At 39.0% G+C, this 21,265-nt stretch overlaps 1 protein-coding gene across 3 annotated transcripts in view; it reads left to right on the forward strand.

Moving 5' to 3' along the window:
- Window positions 1-21,265, forward strand: part of ART3 (ADP-ribosyltransferase 3 (inactive)) — an 85,983-nt gene that overhangs the window by 58,113 nt on the left and 6,605 nt on the right. For 2 of the 3 annotated variants that reach the window (XM_073805362.1, XM_073805361.1), the window contains exons 4-9: window positions 14,307-14,339; window positions 15,193-15,225; window positions 16,214-16,243; window positions 18,094-18,126; window positions 18,741-18,773; window positions 19,395-19,427. In XM_073805362.1, coding sequence (XP_073661463.1) covers window positions 14,307-14,339; window positions 15,193-15,225; window positions 16,214-16,243; window positions 18,094-18,126; window positions 18,741-18,773; window positions 19,395-19,427 — 195 coding nt within the window. The remainder of the gene's footprint in view (window positions 1-14,306; window positions 14,340-15,192; window positions 15,226-16,213; window positions 16,244-18,093; window positions 18,127-18,740; window positions 18,774-19,394; window positions 19,428-21,265) is intronic. The other variant, XM_073805363.1, reaches the window with a different exon arrangement.

Here is a 21,265-nt window from a genome sequence, read left to right on the forward strand (position 1 = left end):
GCCTAAGCGCTTAAGGCCTTTCTATTCATTGTGTCAGGCCCACCAGATTATCTTGGATAATCTCCCTTATATAAAGGTAACTGATTATAGATTTTAATCCCATCTACAAAATACCTTCAAGGCAACAACTTAGATTAATGTTTGATTGAATAACTAGGGACTGTATCCTAGACAAGTTGATACATAAAACTGACCCTCACACCTGTATTAGTTATCCATCACTGCATAACAAATTACTCCAAAATTTAGTGGCTAAAAACAACATTTATTGTCTCATAGTTGCTGTGTCAGGAAACTGGGTTCAGTGTACCTGGGTCTTTTGACTAGGGATCTCTCACAAGGCTGCAGTCATCATAATACTTGACTGGGAAAGATGTACTTCCCAGCTCACTCACGTGGTTGATGGCAGGACTCAGTTCCTAGTGGGTTGTTGACTAAGGCCTTATTTCCTCATGAGTTATTGGCTGGAGGCCTCCCTTGTTCCTACCTACATAGGCCTCTCCATAGACTGTCACAGCATGGCAGCTGTCTTTTCAGGTGTGAAGTCTTACAGGTAAGGCCCCCATTGAGCCAATAGTTTGGATAAAGTAGTAGGTGAGGCTTTGTACTGTCTAATGCAGAGGTTCTCAGACTTTCTTGGTTCATGGTGTCCTTAGTGTTGTCATAATTTTTTCAGAGTGTCCCTAGGCTAAAATAAATGCCTAAAAATTCCATTTATTAAGTAAACTCAAACAACTCAATAAGTATTTATGTCCTAATATCTCAGTAGCTGTTTTCTAAGAAGTAATATATATAAAAAGTTTTAAGAACTATTATTTCATTTTTAACCACAGCGACTTGCTAATGGGATGTATGTGCCTGTTGGACACTGACTGCACAGCTTCTCAAACCTTGGTGTCAGATTAGATACCACCTTATTTCCTGATCCACACTGATTTTTCACATATACTTGCTTTTTTTCACAACAATTGCTAAAAACCCAGCTTTGCAAATATATGATGTTATCGAATAGAATGTAACATAACTTTGAAACTGTGTTCTATCTAAAGCTAGTAGTTCATGCAGTGTCTGAAAGATATCAAGTCGGGCTGTGTTTGTCTTGAAATTTTAACATATCCCTTGGTACCCCTGTGAATTTGCTAGAGCGTGCAGGGACACCTCTACCACTGTTTGGAAACTGCAGGTCTAATGGATGGGCAGCCATTTATTTGCGGAAGTGGCTAAGGCTTTAGGAGCCAGGCTTGGCCCTTAACTGGAGGTAAAATTTCCATGTGACAGTGGAACTTTTGGGGGTTTGTCCTACTTCATGGGAATTTAGTTCAAAGAGAACCCATGGCACAATAAGATATTATGTTGGAGAATCATGACTTTTCTTTTTTTTTTTTTTTTTGCGGTACGCGGGCCTCTCACTGCTGTGGCCTCTCCCGTTGCAGAGCACAGGCTCCGGACGCGCAGGCTCAGCGGCCATGGCTCACGGGCCCAGCCGCTCCGCGGCATGTGGGATCTTCCCGGACCGGGGCATGAACCCGTGTCCCCTGCATCGGCAGACGGACTCTCAACCACTGCGCCACCAGGGAAGCCCCCTGACTTTTCTTTTAGTGAGACAGTCTGTCTCATTAGGCCCAGTAACAGGCTAGCAGTAGCAGGGCCTACAAAGGGAGGAGTCCTTGTGTCCAAAAGTGCAGTGGCCAACAAATACTGCTGTAGTCTTGTTGCCAAAAATTCCAGTCAGCTCTGAGTTTGGTCACAGACATCTGTAATTTCTTGAGATCTGAAGGAGATAGGAACTCCTGGGAGGGCTTTATTTACTGTTGTCTGAACTGCTTCCAAGGCTTCTTACTGTAGAGGTCCCTGTTAAAATAACAACTTATAAGGTTTTCCAGTGTGGCTGGTAGGAATAGTCACTATTCTTCATCCTTTGAGTTCTTTCCCTGGCCTTGGGTAGTTTCCTTAGACAAGTATAAACTGATCAGTATTTTGCTGAGTACTGGAAACGCTTTGAAGATCTCTGGGGTTCTCTATGCAGCTCCTTTCTCTTTAGTACTCTGTAAAAACCAAACTATCCTGGTATTTTTCATTGTGGAAAAAGTTTAAACTGCTTAATAGTTATAATACCATGTGAGTTTTCTGTTTATTCTTGAGTTATTTTTGATAAGTTACATTTTTCTAGGAATTGTCCATTTGTCTTATATTTCAAATTTATTGGCATAAAGCTAGTCACAGTAATCTCATGTCTTTTTACACCTGCTGAATCCATGGTTATATTCCCTTTTTCAATCCCTATCTATATTTGTGTCTTCTCCCGTTTATTTTTGGATCAATCTCTTACCCATTTTTAACCCTCCTACTTTTTTTTTTTTTTGAAATATAGTTGATTTACAATATTGTGTTAGGTTCAGGTGTACAGCCAAGTGATTCAGTTATATATATATTTTTTTCAGATTATTTTCCATTATAGGTTACAGGACATTATGAATATAGTTCCTTATGTTATACAGTAAATCCTTATTGCTTCTCTATTTTATATATAGTAGTTTGTATCTGTTAATCGCATATTCCTAATTTATCCCTACCCCCTCCTCCCTTTCCCCTTTGGTGACCATAAGTTTGTTTTCTGTGTCTATGAATCTGTTTGTTTTGTATATAGATTCATTTGTATTATTTTTTAGTTTCTACATATAAGAGATATTATATAATATTTGTATTTCTCTGTTTGACTTACTTCACTTAGTATGATGTTCTCTATGTCCATCCATGTTGTCGCAAATGACAATATTTCATTCTTTTTTATGGCTGAGTAATATTCCATTGTGTTTATACATATACATACACAATGGAATATTATATATATAATATATTATAATGCATATATGTGGTATATAGATATATATACCACATCTTCTTAAGCCAGTCACCTATTGATGGGCACTTAGGTTGTTTCCATGTCTTGGCTATTCTAAGTAGTGCTGCTATGAACATTGAGGTGCATGTATCTTTTTGAATTAGGTTTTTCATCTTTTCTGGATATATGCTCAGGAGTGGGATTGCTGGATCATATGGTAGCTCTATTTTTAGTTTCTTAAGGAACCTCCATACTGTTTTCCATAGTGGCTGCACCAGTTTACATTCCCACCAGCAGTGTAGGAGGGTTTCCTTTTCTCTACACTCTCTCCAGCATTTATTGTTTGCACACTTTTTGATGATAGACATTCTGATAGGTGTGAGGTGATACCTCATTGTAGTTTTGATTTACTTGTCTCTAATAATTATGATGTTGAGCATCTTTTCATGTGCCTGTTGGCCATCTGTATGTCTTCTTTGGAAAAAGATCTATTTAAGTTTTCTTTCTATTTTTTTTTTGGATTGTTTGGTTTTTTGCTGTTGAGTTGTATGAGCTGTTTGTATATTTTGGATATTAACTCCTGTCAGTTGCATTCCGTAGGTTGTCTTTTTTTGTTGTTGATTGTTTCCTTTGCTGTACAAAAGCTTTTATGTTTGTTTAGGTCCCATTTGCTTATTTTTGCTTTAATTTTTTCTTTTTTTTGGCCTTGGGAGACTGATCTAAGAAAATACTGCTACAATTTATGTCAGAGAATGTTTTGCCTGTGTTCTCTTCTAGGAATTTTATGGAATTATGTCTTATATTTAGGTCTTTAAACCATTTGAGTTTATTTTTGTATATGCTATGGGAGAGTGTTCTAATTTCATTGACTTTTATGTAGCTATCCAGCTTTCCCAACACCACTTGTTGAAGAGACTGTCTTTTCTCCATTGTATGTTCTTGTCTCCTTTGTTGTAGATTAATTGACTATAGATGTGTTGGTTTATTTCTGGACTCTCTGTTCTGTTCCATTGATCTATTTGTTTTTGTGCCAATTCCACGCTATTTTGATTACTGTAGCTTTGTAGTATTGTCTGAAATCTTGGGAGGGTTATGCCTCCAGCTTTGTTCTTTTTCCTCAGGATTGCTTTGGCAATTCTGGGTCTTCCATGGTTCCATATAAATTTTAGGATTATTAGTTCTAGTATTGTGAAAATGGAATGGATATTTTGATAGGGATTACATTAACCTGTAGATTGCTTCGGGTAGTATGACCATTTTAATAATATTAATTTTTCTAATCCAAGAGCATGGGATACCTTTCCATTTCTTTAAATCATCTTCAGTCTCTTTATCAGTGTTTTATAGTTTTCAATGTATAGGTCTTTCACCTCCTTGCTTAAAAGTTTTTTCCAATTTTTTTGACATGATTTTAAATGGGATTTTTTTTCTTTTACTTTCTGATATTTCATTGTTAGTGTAAAGAAATACAACAGATTTCTGTATGTCAATCTTATATCCTGCTACCTTGCTGAGTTCATTTATTAGTTCTAATAATTTTTGTGTGGAGTCTTTAGAGTTCTCTGTGTAGAGTATCATGTCATCTGCAAATAGTGACAGTTTTACCTCTTCCCTTCAAATTTGGATACCTTTTGTTTTTCTTGTCTGACTGCTGTGCTAGGATTTCTAATACTGTGTTGAATAGAAGTGGTGAGAGTGAGCATCCTTGTCTTATTCCTGAATTTAGCAGGAAGGCTTTCAGCTTTTTCTGTTGAGTATGATGCTGGGTGTGGGTTTGTTGTAAATGGCTTTTATTGTGTTGCGTTATATTCCCTCTATGCCCACTTGGGTGAGAGTTTTTTTCTTGAATGGATGATGAATTTTATCAAATGCTTTTTCTGCATCTATTGAGATGGTCATGTGGTTTTGTCTTTTCTTTTGTTGATGTGGTGTATCACATTGATTGATTTATTTATTTGAACCATCCTTGTGACCCTGGAATGAGTACAACTTAAACATTCTGCATGACCCTTTTTAGGTATTTTCAGATTAGGTTTGCTAATATTTTGTTGAGGATTTTTGATCTATATTCGTCAAAGATATTGGCCTGTAATTTTCATTTTTTGTAGTGTTTTTGTCTGGTTTTGGTATCAGGGTGATGGTGGCTTCATAAGAATTTGGGAGCATTCCCTCCTCTTCAGTCTCTTGGAGTAGTTTGAGAAGGATAGGTATAAGTTCTTCTTTATATGTTTGGTAGAATTCCCCACTGAAGCCGTCCATTCCTAGACTTCTGTTTGCAGGGAATTTTTAAATTATGGATTTTATTTCACTTCTAATGATTGGTTTGTTCAAATTATCTTTCTTTTTGACTCAATTTTGGCAGGCTATATGTTTCTAGAAACTTTTCCATTTCTTCTAAGTTGTCCAATTTGTTGGCATATAACTGTTCATAGTATTCTCTTATGATTTTTTGTATTTCTGCACTATTGGTTGTTATTTCTCCTCTTTCATTTCTTATTTTGTTTATTTGGGTCCTCCTTCTTTTCTTCTTGGTGAGCCTGGCCAGAGGTTTGTCAATTTCATTTATCTTTTAAAAATACCAACTCTTGGTTTTATTGATCTTTTCTATTGTTTTTTATCTCTATTTTTATTTAGTTCCTCTCTGATCTTTATTATTTCCTTCCTTCTGCTGACTTTGGGTTTTGTTTGGTCTTTTTCTAATTCTTTTAGGTGACAGTTTGTTTATTTGAGACTTGTTTCTTAAGGAAGGCCTGTATTGCTATTACCTTCTCTCTTAGAACTGCTTTTTGCTATATCCCATAGATTTTGTAAGGCTGTATTTTCATTGTCATTTGTTTCAAGGTGTTCTCTGATTTCCTCTTTGAATTCATCATCAACCCATTGTTCTTTTTAGTAGCATGTTGTTTAGTCTCCATGTGATCGGTTTCTACCTTTTTTTTCTTTTCGTGGTTGATTTCTAGTTTCATACTGTGGTGGTCAGAAAAGATGCTTGAAATAATTTCTATCCTCTTAAAATTGTTGAGGCTTGTTTTGTGTCCTAGTATGTGGTCTGTTCTAGAGAATGGTCCATGCACCCTTGCAAAGAATGTGCATTCTGGATTTTTTGGATGTAATGTCCTGTAGATATCAATTAAATTCAACTGGTCTATTGTGTCATTTAGAATCTTTGTTGCCTTGTTAATTTCACCTGGAATATCTGTCTATTGACGTCAGTAGAGTGTTAAAGTCTCTTACTATTACTGTATTCCTGTCAGTTTCTCCTTCTATGTCTGTTCGTATTTGTTTTATATATCTAGGTGCTTCTGTACTGGGTGAATATGCTAATGAGTGTAATATCCTCTTCTTGTATTGATCCCTTTATCATTATATAGTGTCCTTCTTTGTTTTTCCTTATGGACTTTGTTTTAGTCTGTATTGTCTGATATGGATATTGCTACCCCCACTTTCTTGTTGTTTTCATTTGCATGAAATACCTTTCTCCATCCCCTCACTTTCAATCTATGTATGTCTTTTGCCCTAAAGTGAGTCTCTTGTAAGCAGCATATTGTAGGTTCTTTTTCTTTTTTTAATCTGCCATTCTGTGTCTTTTGATTGGAGCATTTAGTCCATTGACATTTAAAGTAATTATTGACAAATATATGTTTATTGCCATTTTAAACCTTGTTTTCAAGGTGATTTTGTAGTTCTTCCTTGTTCATTTCTTCTTTTTGTTTTTCTTTTTGTGGTTTTCTTTTGTATTATGCTTGAATTGCTTTCTTTTTGTTTTTGGTGAATCTATCGTATGGTTTTGACTTGTGGTTACCCTTGTTTTCAAGTATGTTAACCCATAACTACTTACTTTAGACTGGTAGTCATATAAGTTCAAACACATTCTAAAAGATCTACAATTTTAATCCCCTCCCCCATATTTCATGATTTTGATGTCCTGTTTTACATCTAAATGTTTATGTTTTTGCTGTTAATTGTAGTTATAAACACTTTTACAAAATTTTTCTGATTTTTTTTAATCTGTGTACTGGCGTATTTAAGTGGTCTTCAATCCTTTTATACATTTGCCATTCCTATTGTGACTTTCCCTTTCTTATAGATTCTTGATTCTTTTCTATTTAGAGAAGACCTTTCAATATTTCTTTTAGGTTAGGTTTAGTATTGCTGTATTCTTTTAGTTTTTGCTTGTCTGAGACATCCTTTATCTCTTCTTCTAGCCTAAAGGATAGTCTTGCTGGGTAGAGTATCCTAGGTTGCAGATTTTTCCCTTTCATGACTTTGTTTAACAGTGTTTCTGCAGAGAAATTAGCTAAGAGCTTTATGGGGGTTCCTTTGTAACGGACTCTTTGTTTCTTTTTTGCTGCCTTTAGATTCCTCTCTTTATCTTGAACTTTTTCCATTTTAATTATAATATGTCTTGGTGTTGATCTGTTTAGGTTCATCTTATTTGGGACCCTCTATGCTTCCTGTACCTAGATATCTGTTTCCTTCTTTAGGTTTGGGAAGGTTTCAGCCATAATTTCTTCAAATATATATATATATTTTTTGGCCTTGCCATGCAGCTTGTGGGACCTTAAATTTGGCACGTTTTATATCATCCCATAGACCTCGTATATTGCTTTCATTTTTTTTTTTCATTTGTCTTTCTGTCTTTTGTTCTGTTTGGGTGATTTCCATTATTCTATCTTCCAGATCACTTATTCGTTCTTCTACATTATTTAGTGTGCTATTCATTGCTTCTAGATTGGTTTTTATCTTGGTAATTGAGTTGTTTTTGATTGGCTCCTCTTTATAGTTTCTAATTCCTTGTTACAGTGATTCTGCATTTCTATCAATAATCGTTCTTAATTCATTTAGCATTTTTACTACCTCCTTTTTGAACTCAGGGTCAAGTAGAGTGGAGAGGTCTGTTTCATTCTTTGTTCTTTCAGAGAATTTCTCTCGTTTTTTAATTTATTTAAAAATTTTTATAACTTAAAAAAATTATTTATTTATTTATTGTTGGCTTCATTGGGTCTTCATTGCTGCACGCAGGCTTTCTCTGGTTGCAGTGTGCAGGCTTCTCATTGTGGTGGCTTCTCTTGTTGCTGAGCATGGGCTCTAGGTGCGTGGGCTTCAGTAGTAGTGGCGCGCTGGCTCAGTAACTGCGGTTCGTGGGTTCTAGAGCGCAGGCTAAGTAGTTGTGGTGCACGGACTTAGTTGCTCCGCCGCATGTGGGATCTTCCTGGACCAGGGCTCAAACCTGTGTCCCCTGCGTTGGCAGGTGGATTCTTAACTGCTGTGCCACCAGGGAAGCCCCTCTCTTGTTTTTTTAACTGGGACCAGTTCCTGTGCTTTTTAAATTTTACTTAAATTTGTGTCTCTATAAATTTAGGAGAAACAGTTATCTACTGTGGTCTTGAAGGGCTGTTTTTGATGTGGGAGCATTCCCGAGTAGACTGTATGAGTCCAATAATTTTGGTGCAATGGCTGCTTTTGGTATGGATGCTAGCCACATCTTTCCTCAGAGCGTTAGCCCCTTGACAGGGCATGTGATTGGTGTTGTGGTGACCAGAGCCTGCACTAGATTTGGGTGGGGCCTCCTCTTTGCTCCATGGAGTCCCATCCCTTTCTTGCCTAGTACTAGGCTGGTGCTGGGGGCTGGGGTGTTGTGACTGCAGGAATCGAGGTGATTGCGTTGCCACCTGGGCCTGGGGCTGCCTCTATGGTAGGGCTCTCCTAGGACCTCTCTGCCCCAAATCCGGCTCCAAGCTGCTGTGTGAGGTGGGCAGAACTGGAGCCCTTCTGCCAGGAAAGGAACATCTGAGTACTCCTCACGTGTGATTCTCTGATGCTGCCTGTCACCTACTGTGCACACCAACAGAGACGACTGCTGGAGCCAAGCCCTGCCATGCACGCTGACAATGAGCTCTGGTTTGGCCCAGATCACACCCCAGGCCCTCTGGGCTGTTCTGCACAGCTACACAGAGTCCTCTCCCAGGGTCCATCTCCCTGAGTTTCAGTGCCTAGCCACTGCAAATACTAGCAGCCCCACCCAGCAGGCCTTTCAGGCTGGGAAGTGCAGCAAGGTGGAAGCTGTCAGCACCAGACTCTCTCCACCCTGGTTGCTAGCAAGCCATAGTAAAGGGTTAGGTTAACTGTTGAGGAGGACATTTCGTATCTGAAGAGAGAATGCGTTAAACAGACAGATAAATTTTCTCCTAATTTTTTCAGACTAATCATATAATCATAAAGTGTTAGCTTGTGGGGGCAGTCAAGATGGCAGTGTGGGAAGATGCCGAGTTAGGTCTCCCCACAACTAGGGCGCCTGCTGGCCGCGGATGGGGGACCCTGATGGCCAAGGAGATGGGAGGAACCCCCAAGTGAACAGGTAGGATGTGGGGGGACTGAGGGGGGAGGAGAAGTGGAGGCCAGATTGGCGCCCCTGAGGCCAGGGAGATCAGGAGAGGCAGGCAGAGGGGCCCTCCAGGAGGACTGGGAGAGGAGCAGAGGGCAATTGCCCACCCACTCAGGCCCGAGGAGCCTGCTGAGCTCCCAGGCCAGTCCCCTGCCCTCCAAGCCCCCCCCCCCCCCCGCCCCCGGCTGCATTGGTCCTGGGGGCATAGGAAGGAGGCCGGGGAGATCAGGAGAGGCAGGCAGGAGGGGACCTCCAGGACCAGAGGAGCGGGAGAGGAGAGGAAGGCGTTTGTCCCTCTCACTCAAGCCCAGGAAACCTGCTGGGCTCCCAGGTGAGGTCCCCCACCCTCTGAGACCAGGGGTGGGGGGGCATGCCTGGTCCCCTTCTGTTCCGTTGAGCCTAAGCCCCACCTCCTACAGACCCCAGGGCCTTTTCCAGCCCTGTGGGTCCTGAGCACTGGCCCCACCCAACACCCAAACCTTGCCCTTGCTTAGGCCCCACCCTCCAGAGTCAAGGCGTTTACACCCCTTTTTTTTTTGCTCTTTTCTTCTTTTCCCTCCTCCCCTCTTTTACTATTGTGGTACTGTTGTACCTTCTGGTTGGTGTTTCATCTATATTTTAATTTTTATATTATTTCTAACATATCTGTTAGTTTCCTAGTCTAATTTTATTTTTTACTTTGCTACTGTTCTCTTTTTTTTTTTTTTTTTTTTGCCACCCCACGTGGCTTGTGGGATCTCGGTTCATGAGCTGGGGGTTGGGCAACAGCTCCTGTGGTGGGAGCTCTGAGTCCTAACCACTGGGATAACAGAAACCTCAGACACCTCAGAGAATATTCATCAGAGTGAGGTCTCACGGAGGTCCTCATCTCAGCACCAAGACACAGCTCTACACAACAGCCTACAAACTCCAGTGTTGGAAGCCTCAGGCCATACAACCAGTAAGACAGGAACACAATCACACTCATTTAAAAAAAAAAAAAAAAAGATGGCAAAAAATAGTCACAGATGAAGGAGCAAGGTGAAAACCTACAAGACCAAATAAATGAAGAGGAAATAGGCAATCTACCTGAAAAAGAATTCAGAGTAATGATAGTAAAGATGATCCAGAATCTCGGAAATAGAATGGAGGCTATTGAGAAAATACAAGAAATGTTTAACAAAATCTAGAAGAACAAACAAACAATGATGAACAACACAGTAACTGAAATGAAAAATACACTAGAAGGAATCAATAACAGAATAACAGAGGCAGGAGAATGAATAAGTGAGCTGGAGGACAAAACGGTGGAAATAACTACCAAAGAGCAGAATAAAGAAAAAAGAATGAAGAGAATTGAAGACAATCTCAGAGACCTCTGGGAAAACAATAAACGCACCAACATTCAAAGTATAGGGGTCCCAGAAGAAGAAGAGAAAAAGAAAGGGTCTGAGAAAATATTTGAAGAAATTATAGTGGAAAACTTCCCTAACGTGGGAAAGGAAATAGTCACCCAAGTCCAGGAAGCACAGAGAGTCCCATACAGGATGAACCCTAGGAGAAGCACACCAAGACACATATTAATCAAACTAACAAAAATTAAATTCAAAGAAAAAATATTAAAAGCAGCAAGGGAAAAACAAAAAAAATAACATACAAAGGAATCCCCATAAGGTTATCAGCTGATTTTTCAGCAGAAACTCTACAGGCCAGAGGGAGTGGCAGGATATACTTAAAGTGATGAAAGAGACAAACCTACAACCAAGATTACTCTACCCAGCAAGGATCTCATTCAGATTCAAAGGAGAAATCAGAAACTTCTCAGACAAGCAAAAGCTAAGAGAATTCAGCACCACCAAAGAAACTTCTCTAGGCGGGAAACACAAGAGAAGAAAAAGACCCACAAAACCAAACCCAGAACAATTAAGAAAATGGTAATAAGAACATACATATTGATAATAACCTTGAATGTAAGTGGATTAAATGCCCCAACCAAAAGACACAGACTGGCTGAATGGATACAAAAACAAGACCCATATATATGCTGTCTATAAGAGATCCACTTCAGACCTAGGGACACATACAGACTGAAAGTGAAGGGATGGGAAAAGATATTCCATGCAAATGGAAATCAAAAGAAAGCTGGAGTAGCAGTACTCGTATCAGATAAAATAGACTTTAAAATAAAGACTGTTACAAGAGATAAGGAGGGACACTACCTAACAGTCAAAGGGTCAATCCAAGAAGAAGATATAACAATTGTAAATGTTTATTCACCCAACATAGGAGCACCTCAATACATGAGGCAAATGCTAACAACCATGAAAGGAGAAATCAACAGTAACACAATAATAGTAGGGGACTTTAACATGCTACTTACACCAATGGACAGATCACCCAAACAGAAAATAAGTAAGGAAACACAAGCTTTAAATGACACAATAGACCAGATAGATTTAATTGATGTCTATAGAACGTTCCACCCGAAAGTGGCAGAATACACTTTCTTCTCAAATGCTCATGGAACGTTCTCCAGGATAGATCACATCTTGGGTCACAAATCAAGCCTCCGTAAATTTAAGAAAATTGAAATTGTATCAAGCATCTTTTCTGACCACAACGCTATGAGATTGGAAATCAATTACAGGAAAAAAACTGTAAAAAACACAAATACATGGAGGCTAAACAACCAAGAGATCAGTGAAGAAGTCAAAGAAGGAATAAAAAAATACATAGAATCAAATGACAATGAAAATACGATGACCCCAAACCTGTAGGACACAGCAAAAGCAGTTCTAAGAAGGAAGTTTATAGCCATTCAATCTCACCTCAAGAAACAAGAAAAATCTCAAATAAACAATCTAACCCTACACTTAAAACATCTAGAGAAAGAAGAACAAAGAAAACCCAAAGTCAGTAGAAGGAAATAAATCATAAAGATCAGAGCAGAAATAAATGAAATAGAAATGAAGAAAACAATAGCAAAGATCAATAAAACTAAAATCTAAAATCTTTGAGAAGATAAACAAAATTGTTAAACCCTTAGCCAGCCTCATCAAGAAAAAAACAGGATGCAAATCAATAAAATTAGAAATGAAAAAGGAGAAATCACAACTGACACTGCAGAAATACAAAGGATTATAAGAGACTACTACAAACAACTATATGCCAATAAAATGGACAGCCACGAAGAAATGGACAAATTCTTAGAAAGATACAATTTTCCAAGACTGAACCAGGAAGAATTAGAAAATATAAACAGATCAATCACAAGTAATGAAATTGAAACGGTAATTAAAGCTCTTCCAGCAAACAAAAGTCCAGGACCAGTTGGCTTCACAGGTGAATTCTACCAAACATTTAGAGAAGAGCTAACACTGATCCTTCTCAAGAGTTTGATCCTTCTCAAACTCTTCCAAAAAATTGCAGAGGGAGAAACACTCCCAAATTCATTCTACGAAGTCACCATCACCCTGATACCAAAACCAGACAAAGATATCACAAAAGAAGAAAATTATAGACCAATATCACTGATGAACATAGATGCAAAAATCCTGAGCAACATACTAGCAAACAGAATCGAACAACATATTAAAAGGATCGTACACCATGATCAAGTGGGATTTATCCCAGGGATGCAAGGATTCTTCAATATACGCCAATAAATCAATGTGATACACCACCATAACAAATTAAGGAATAAAAACCATATGATCATCTCAATAGATGCAGAAAACGCTTTTGACAAAATTCAACACCCATTTATGATAAAAACTCTCCAGAAAATGGGCATAGAGGGAACCTACCTCAACATAAAAAGGCCATATATGGCAAATCCACAGCAAGCATCATATTCAATGGTGAAAAACTGAAAGCATTTCCTCTAAGATCAGGAACAAGACAAGGATGTCCACTCTCACCACTCTTATTCAACATAGTTTTGGAAGTCCTAGCCACGGCCATCAGAGAAGAAAAAGAAGTAAAAGAATACAAATTGGAAAAGAAGTAGCAAACTGTCACTGTTTACGGATGACAGGATACTATACATAGAGAATCCTAAAGATGCCACCAGAAACCTACTAGAAAACAGTATGGAGGTTCCTTAAAAAACTAAAAATAGAACTACCATGTGACCCAGCAATCCCACTACTGGACATATACCCTGAGAAAACCGTAATTCAAGAAGAGTCATGTACCAAAATGTTCATTGCAGCACTATTTACAATAGCCAAGGCATGGAGCCTACGAAAATGTCCATCGACAGATGAATGGATAAAGAAGATGTGGCACATATATACAATGGAATGTTACTCAGTCATAAAAAGGAGCGAAATTGAGTTATTTGTAGTGAGATGGATAGACCTAGAGTCTGTCATACAGAGTGAAGTAAGTCAGAAAGACAAAAACAAATATCGTATGCTAACACATATGTATGGAATCCAAAAAAAAATTGGTACTGGTGAACCTAGTTGCAGGGCAGGAATAAAGATGTAGACATAGAGAATGGACTTGAGGACACGGGGTGAGAGGGGGAAGCTGGGGTGAAGTGAGAGTAGCATCGACATATATACACTACCAAATGTAAAATAGTTAGCTAGTGGGAAGCAGCCGCATAGCACAGGGAGATCAGCTCGGTGCTCTGTGATGACCTAGAGGGGTGGGATAGGGAGGGTGGGAGGGAGGTTCAAGCGGGAGGGGATATGGGGAATATGTATATGTATAGCTTTTCACTTTGTTATACAGCAGAAACTAACACAGTATTGTGAAGCAATTATACTCCAATAAAGTTCTATTAAAAATAAATACATCAATAAATAAAGTGTTAGCTTTGGATGGGACTCTGGAGGTCATTTGAAGCAATCTCCCAATAAAAGATACACATAAGGGAACTGAATTCCGGAAAAGTTAGATGTTTTATCTAGGGCTACTGCTCTTTGGTGACTGTACTATGAATACAAAAATGTAATTTGCTTCCCACTAAATTATGAGTCTGATAGACTAGGAGCTGACAGATTAGATTACCAATAGGCACAGACCAATTTGAAATCTTTACTAAGGTAGATTGTGTCTAACTAATAAAACTTTATCTTTATGTTTCAGGACTAAAAACTGCAAATTGTGTTGAGAACATGGGTAAGATATGCTCTAGAGTATTATCTCTGCAATGGGAATTTTATCAGTGTTATTTCTCAGAGGAATAGTTCAGAGCCACCCCACTGTACTGTCGTACTGTCAGCCATTGTCTTCTCAAGGCTGAGTTGTGCTACTGCTACTACCTTTTCAGGGGAAGGGTACAGGAGCCCACCCTAAGCCTATCCCAGCCTTGCCTGTGGCTGTTCTCTCAAGCATTGCATTTGCCTTGCAGGCAGGGACCATGCCACTCTGACCCTAGCCTATCATTACAGGACTTTGACTCCTGAATACCCCTCCATGACTCCTATGCACAGAGTTAGGCTTGTATTCCTTTGTTTTGACATCTTGGGGAGTAATATTTGGGAGACTGATGAAGGATTCCTTCCCTCATCAGGGGAAAGACTGGGGAGACAGAACGGTAATGTGGTCTGTTTCCTCTTCCTCAGGGAAAAATGGAGAATATAACAAAAATAGTCTCTCTTAGAGGACCATGGAGAAGATTTGGGAAGGTAAACAGGAATTCTAAGAGTAGTCAGGAACAACATTATCAAATTAGGCTCAAAAGATCTGAACCAAAGTTGACAGGAAATGCCTTGGACTGATGCATGCTTTGGGTGGATCCTTTTGAAGATTTATTTAAATAGCTTGAAAATAAGGGTCCATTTCTAGCTGTCTTCCTGGCTAGTTTTTCTTTGAATTCCTCTTAAAGTAATTAAAATGAATCTATATCCATTTATTTTTGAGACTGAAATTTTATATTTCTCATATTGCCATATTTTGCCTGTATCTTGACCGAACCTGACATTCACATCTAAGTATAGTACTATGTAATGAAAACATGTTTGTATTTCAGAATATTTTCAACACATCAGTGTCTACAACTCTGGTAAGTATGCTCTATTTTTAAAAATAATGGATGTTTAATAGCTCTTTCCTGTTCAGCAAATTCAATTCTTAGCTGACAAAAAAGAGTACTTTGCGCATATGAAGGAGTAACCTGGCAGATATGCGGCAGAAAAAAGAATCCATTCTGGGGAAATCTACCCCCTTGCAACTGAGAGAGTTGGCTCTCTGGAGATCTGAACCATATGGAACCATTCTAGGGAATAAGGCTGGGCGGACCTGAAGGGCTAGGCACTCTTGACCAGGTCTGAGGCCTCTTATGTATAGCTGTATTCTCAGTCATTGAGATTAGCCTGTGTGACACCAAACAACCAGATGAAAGTAGAAAAAGTTAGTCATTTGCCTTTTTCAAGTAAGGTGATGTTTGGTATCGTTTGACTAAAATATCTGGGTGATTAGACGCTTTCCCCAGCCCCTAAGTTTCCACTTACGGTGATATGACCCAAATCACTTCTTTGCATTTAAGTTCCTTGTTATGTATTTGGCCCATGTAGCTACAATAAGTTTTTCTTTATTGAAGAGAGAAAAGTATCTGGCCTTCCCTTAAGTATGCAGTTTACCTGACGTTTGCAAGATATTTCCTGTCCTTGTGTGAAGCATTTCATGCCCCTGAGGACTTGCTTAGTAACACTTCTTATTGGCAGGGCAGCCACAAGTTTTACTGGTCACTTCACAGGGACTTCAGCTGACTCTTCAAGACAGACATTTTTCTAGCTTGTGGAGATCGCTAGGAGACTTACTGTGTATAACAGTTTCTCTTAGTAGGAGGGTCCAGAGGAATGTTCCAGCCCAATTAGCCAAGGTGCATTTAGACTGTGGCTGACACTTAAATTTAGTAGCATTAGCTTACTGGATATATCAGGTGCATCTTTATGGCCATAATTACCTGAAAATAGTTCTGCTCCAACTGTGGTAACTCCCAATTACTTTGTTCTATCATTAAAACTGGTAAGTTTCTTTTTGTAACTTAGGTGTGAAAAACCAGAAACTTGAAGACCCTGGTAAGACATTTTCATAAACTCTAGGGGCTTACATCTGTAAGACAGCTTCCTGAGGGTGGGAGTAGGTGGGCATGGTAAGGAAAAGTGGGAAGAAGGCAGAACCCACATTAGCTTACTAGTTTGGTATATAAGAGACGCTCCTGAGTTCCAGATATCCTTCTTTATAAGGACGACCCAGCAGCTCTGTCTGTCTCCTATCTAACAATCCATAGGTCATCCCAGCGGAGCAGTTAGAGACATGACATAAGAAACTAGTTCTAGAGAATTTACTATCTTCTGCTTTAGGCTAGCTGTTACATGGATAGAGGAAGGTGTGACTAATTATTCCACAAACTCTGTAACCTAGGGTGTTCATCAGGAGCATAAAAAATGGCATTTTTTCCTAAATTAAAATGATTTTATATATGTATATATATTTCTGTTTCTAGCAATCTGAGTAACAAATGCTATTAGCTATATCCGTCTGATTATTTAGTATATTCCAAAGTATGACTCATTCCCCAATTTTTTTTGTCTTTCTTAAAAATGATATTCTTCAAGGGTGCTGGGACAGAAACACTCTCATAAATTACTGGTGAGATTATAAGTTGGAACTTTTCTGGAGGACAATTTCAATAGTATGTATCACTAGCCTTAAAAACGTCCATACCTTTTAACCTAGCTATAACACTTTTAGATATTTGTCCTAAGGGAATAAACATAAAAATTTGTGTACAAAATATGTACAGAAATGTTTATGCAGTGTTATGGTAGCCAAAATTTATAAATAACCTTAGTATCCAACAGTTGGGTATTGTTAAATAAATTATATCCATACTATGAAACACTCACCAATTTAAAAACCATGTTTTTGAAAAATATCTAAAGATATGAGAAAGTACTTATAATACAGTGACAATAAAAAAAGGATAAAAACAAACTCTACTCAGTACTCTGTAATGGCCTATATGGGAAAAGAATCTAAAAAAGAGTGGATATATGTATATATATATAACAGATTCACTTTGCTGTACACCTGAAACTAGAACATTGTAAATCAACTATACTCCAATAAAAATTTTTTAAAAGATAGGATAAAAACAGCATATGGAGTATACTATCAAATTTATTTTAAAATGTCAAACGGTACAAACTTCCAGTTATAAGATAAATAAGTACAGGGGATGTAATGTGCAACATGACTATAGTTAACAGCTGTGTGGTGTATCTGAAAGCTGTTAAGAGAATAGATCCTACGAGTTCTCATCACAAGGAAAAAAAAACATTTTTTCCTTTTTTTTTTTGGTATCTGTATGAGATGCCGGATGTTAATTAAACTTATTGTGGTAATCCTGTCACAATATATGTAACTCAAGTCATTATGCTGTATACCATAAACTTATACAGTGTTTTATGTCAATTATATCTCAATAAAACTGAGAAAAATAGTAAAAAATGTATATGAGCATGTACATATATATATATATATATATATATATATATATATATAGCAAAGAGACAGGAAATATACCAAAATATTAAGACTGAATAGCTCTGATATCTGGGATTATGAAAGTTTCATTTTTAAAAATAAATCATGACAAATGTAGGTCAGAGTCTAAAAAAAAATCAACAAGAGATATTTTGCTTAATCTAGGAGAGTGCCTGGATCACTAGCCATAGTTCTCACAGTAAGTTAGGCACCAGTGGGTTAAATCTCTTTCCCTTTTCCCCCAAACTCTAACAGCTTTGAGAGTGGGTCATCTCTCAAAGCTTTTAGAGTTTTCCACTGTAAATAGCTATATAAATATAAGGTTAAATTTTCAAGCTTACTGCGTTTATCACTAAATGTTTCCTATTCTCATCTTCAGGAATGAAAAGCCAGGAGTCCACAGTCTTACCTGGTAAGTGATCTTCTACTTACTCTCAGAGACTAGCTACAAGATTAGAAGGAGGCATGAGGACTCCTAGAACTAAGGACGTTACTGGACATGGAGAGTTTGAGGAATAAGTTAAGTCAAAACAGAGGGACTCTAATTATTGAGAGATTATTATGTTCCATGCAGTAATGTACTGAACAGTTTTATAATGTATCACCTTTAATCACCACTTACTACAAACCTACAAGGTATTTCTTTTGTGTAAATAAGGAAATGAAGGTCAGAGGGATTAAGCCTGCGCAATCACAGAGCTAATAACTATAATGACAATAGAGCTAAACCAAGCAGAGTCTTAGACCCAGCACTATTTCATTTAAAAACCGACGTACTGGGACTGACTGCCTTATGAAGATAAGGTTGGTCAGATAATGAAGTTCTTGAACTCCACCATAAGGAGTCTGGGCTTTGTCCAGTTAGAGAATGAAGAGCAATTGAAAGGTGTTTTTGTTGTTACTGTTTTCTTTTTCCTTTTTTTGGGAGGGAAGTGGGATTGAAGATGGGGGAGGTATAGACCAAAGGGAGCATTAACAATGCAAGATAGTTGATTAACACTAACCAATATTCATTTCTGTCTTCAGGTGTGAAGAGCCAAGAAGCCACCCAAATACCTGGTAAGACAGCTTTGTTTACTTTCTTGGCCAAAGTATGAGAAGAGAAGGATCCCCCCGTGTATTAAAGAGAATATTGTCATGAGATTATTATTCATTAATATTTCGCTTACTGCCGCCTACCAGTCATTCTACAAAGATTTAGCTGGGGAAGAGAGTAGAAAAGTACCTTTCCTCCCTAGTGTTCATGCCTTCCTGGAGCAGGAAAGTTAGCTGTGCTGGGGGCATGGCTGAGGGCAAGGCTGCTGGGACCTGGATGCATGCAGTCCAGCCTTAGATTCTATAGCTAAAGGTACTCAAAAGAAACTTCAACTTCATGCAAAAGCTAACTGTTAGCTTTGGCTAATAACATCTCAGCATCTAGGATCGCCAGGTAACTAAGCATAGTACTCTCCTGGCATAGAGGCAGACTTAATGAGGCACCATGGCAGAAGGCTCCTCTGAGTTTGGCATGGATTTGCACAGTGAGGGTTCATGTAGCCAGAACTTTTAAGTAAAAAGCCAGAAACTACAGTGCAGTGGGACCTTTGGTGCTTGTATCTCTTGAGTTCATGAGACGAGGAGTTTGGAAATTGTACTCACTGGAACAAACTGCAAGTCACTGAAAATTTCTTTCTCACGTAGGAATGAAAACTCCAGAACCTTTTTCACTACCTGGTAAGCAATGTTAGGCATGCTGGAGAGGAAGCTGCCAATCCGGGGAGCATAGATATAATTGTCACCATTAGATACGCAAGGGAGGCTAAGTACTTTGCACAACAAGATCACGTGAGTGAGTGAAGGACCCAAGTCTCTTACCTTATGACCAAGTACCTGTTTCTTAAAACTTGTGGTTCCTCTAGTGTTTTTCCAGTATACTTATCATGACACATTTAACCTACCTTCAAGATATAACCATGAAAGCAGGTATTTTAAAAGTATGAGGCTGTTGCTGAGGGTGGGGCCTTGAGTTTCTGTGGCCAGAGAAACTGAACAGTATGATCCCTGTCAAGTCAAAAGGGCCTCAGAACTCACGCTTACAGGGGAGGAAAAAAATGAAACGGCCCTCAAACTTAATTTTTTTCCTGAGACAAGAAGAAGTTAAAAAAAAAAAGTGGACATTATCTAATATTTTACCAGAGAGCTATGGACAATAATAAGACTTGTCTAGGCCTCAGAATTGTCGTCTTTCACAGGTGGCTAACACATGTCATGTTACCTTATAGGGATATCTGTAAGGACTATAAAAACACAAAATCTCAGGGCGCAAGCCCCTATCTAATGGTTCAATCCTGCTTCCGAGCTCATGTCGTGTTTTGCAAATAATTTGTGTTAGGTTCTGTTATTATGGAATGATCATCTGTTAAGGAAATTAGATTGTTGGCATCTGCTAAATGACATCCATCCGCACAGTACTGAGTTTGCCTCACATTGCTGCCTTTGGATAATGTGTGCTGTGTACAGAAACAGCCGTTCCCAGTTCATGATCTAAAGCACTTGGCAGACCCGGAGAGAGAGGTTCCAGCAATACTTTTATATCACCCAGATTGGAACTGTTGGACTTATTTGGCCGCGACTTTGAAGTGAACCTCTAATGACACTGATGACACACTTCGCGTGTCTACATCTCTTCAGCTCGCGGGACCTGAGTTTGCATAGTACTCTCGCTGGCACCTTAGTAGGCGCCCCGGCTGCCTGACAGGCAGCTGCTGAGCAGCATGTGGAGGGTGAACACGGTCTGGTCTGTGTGGACAGACAGACCCAACTTCATGAAGTCTCTCCTCTGCCGTTTTCCTCTGGTTAACTTTGTGTAGAGGTAACTTTATTTCACTTTTCTGCACCTCTGCTCCCATGTCTGTACAATGAAGAAAATTTCTGTCTTGCAAGACTGATTAAAGTCCTAATGAGATAAAAGTACCGGCAAAATGAATGGTGCTTTAAAATAGGAGTAAATGGTAGATGCCTTTATTATTATCTGAAAATCTTTTTTTTATTTGGGAATAAAAATGTTACAACCGGGTGAAAAACCTGGTAATAAATTCTTTTCTGGGGGCGGAGGCACCATGGGGTTCTGAGTCCTTTACCATAATCGTTCAGTTAGCTCCGTCTAAAGGGGGATGGGGAGAGGACACTTGAGCTGCACAGCTTCTGACACCCCAGGCTGCAAGCCAGAGGGGGAAATGTTGAGAACTCCCTTCAGTGTGTGCAGCAGACTGCTATTACGGTTCCCTGGGTCAGGCAGAGAAAAAGGCAGTTGACCTGAAACTGGGACAGTTGGCTTCCCGCTGCGCCTGTCTATTCCAGAATGGGACAGGAGGCTTCCCAGGGTGCGCAGGCTACTGTGAGAGAATCTGTGGTTACAGGAATAGCATCATCAAAGAGGTGTGTGTGAGAACCGTACAGTGTAGCGCCATCCATTCTGTGCCCTTTCTATGTCCTCCAACGAATAGGCCACTCAGTTTTGCTGGGACTGTTTTGTATTGTGCCCTCTCCTAGAAAGCTCTGTGTCGTGCAGG

The sequence above is a fragment of the Tursiops truncatus genome, chromosome 5, assembly GCF_011762595.2.
Source record: "Tursiops truncatus isolate mTurTru1 chromosome 5, mTurTru1.mat.Y, whole genome shotgun sequence".
Taxonomy (NCBI): Eukaryota; Metazoa; Chordata; class Mammalia; order Artiodactyla; family Delphinidae; genus Tursiops; species Tursiops truncatus.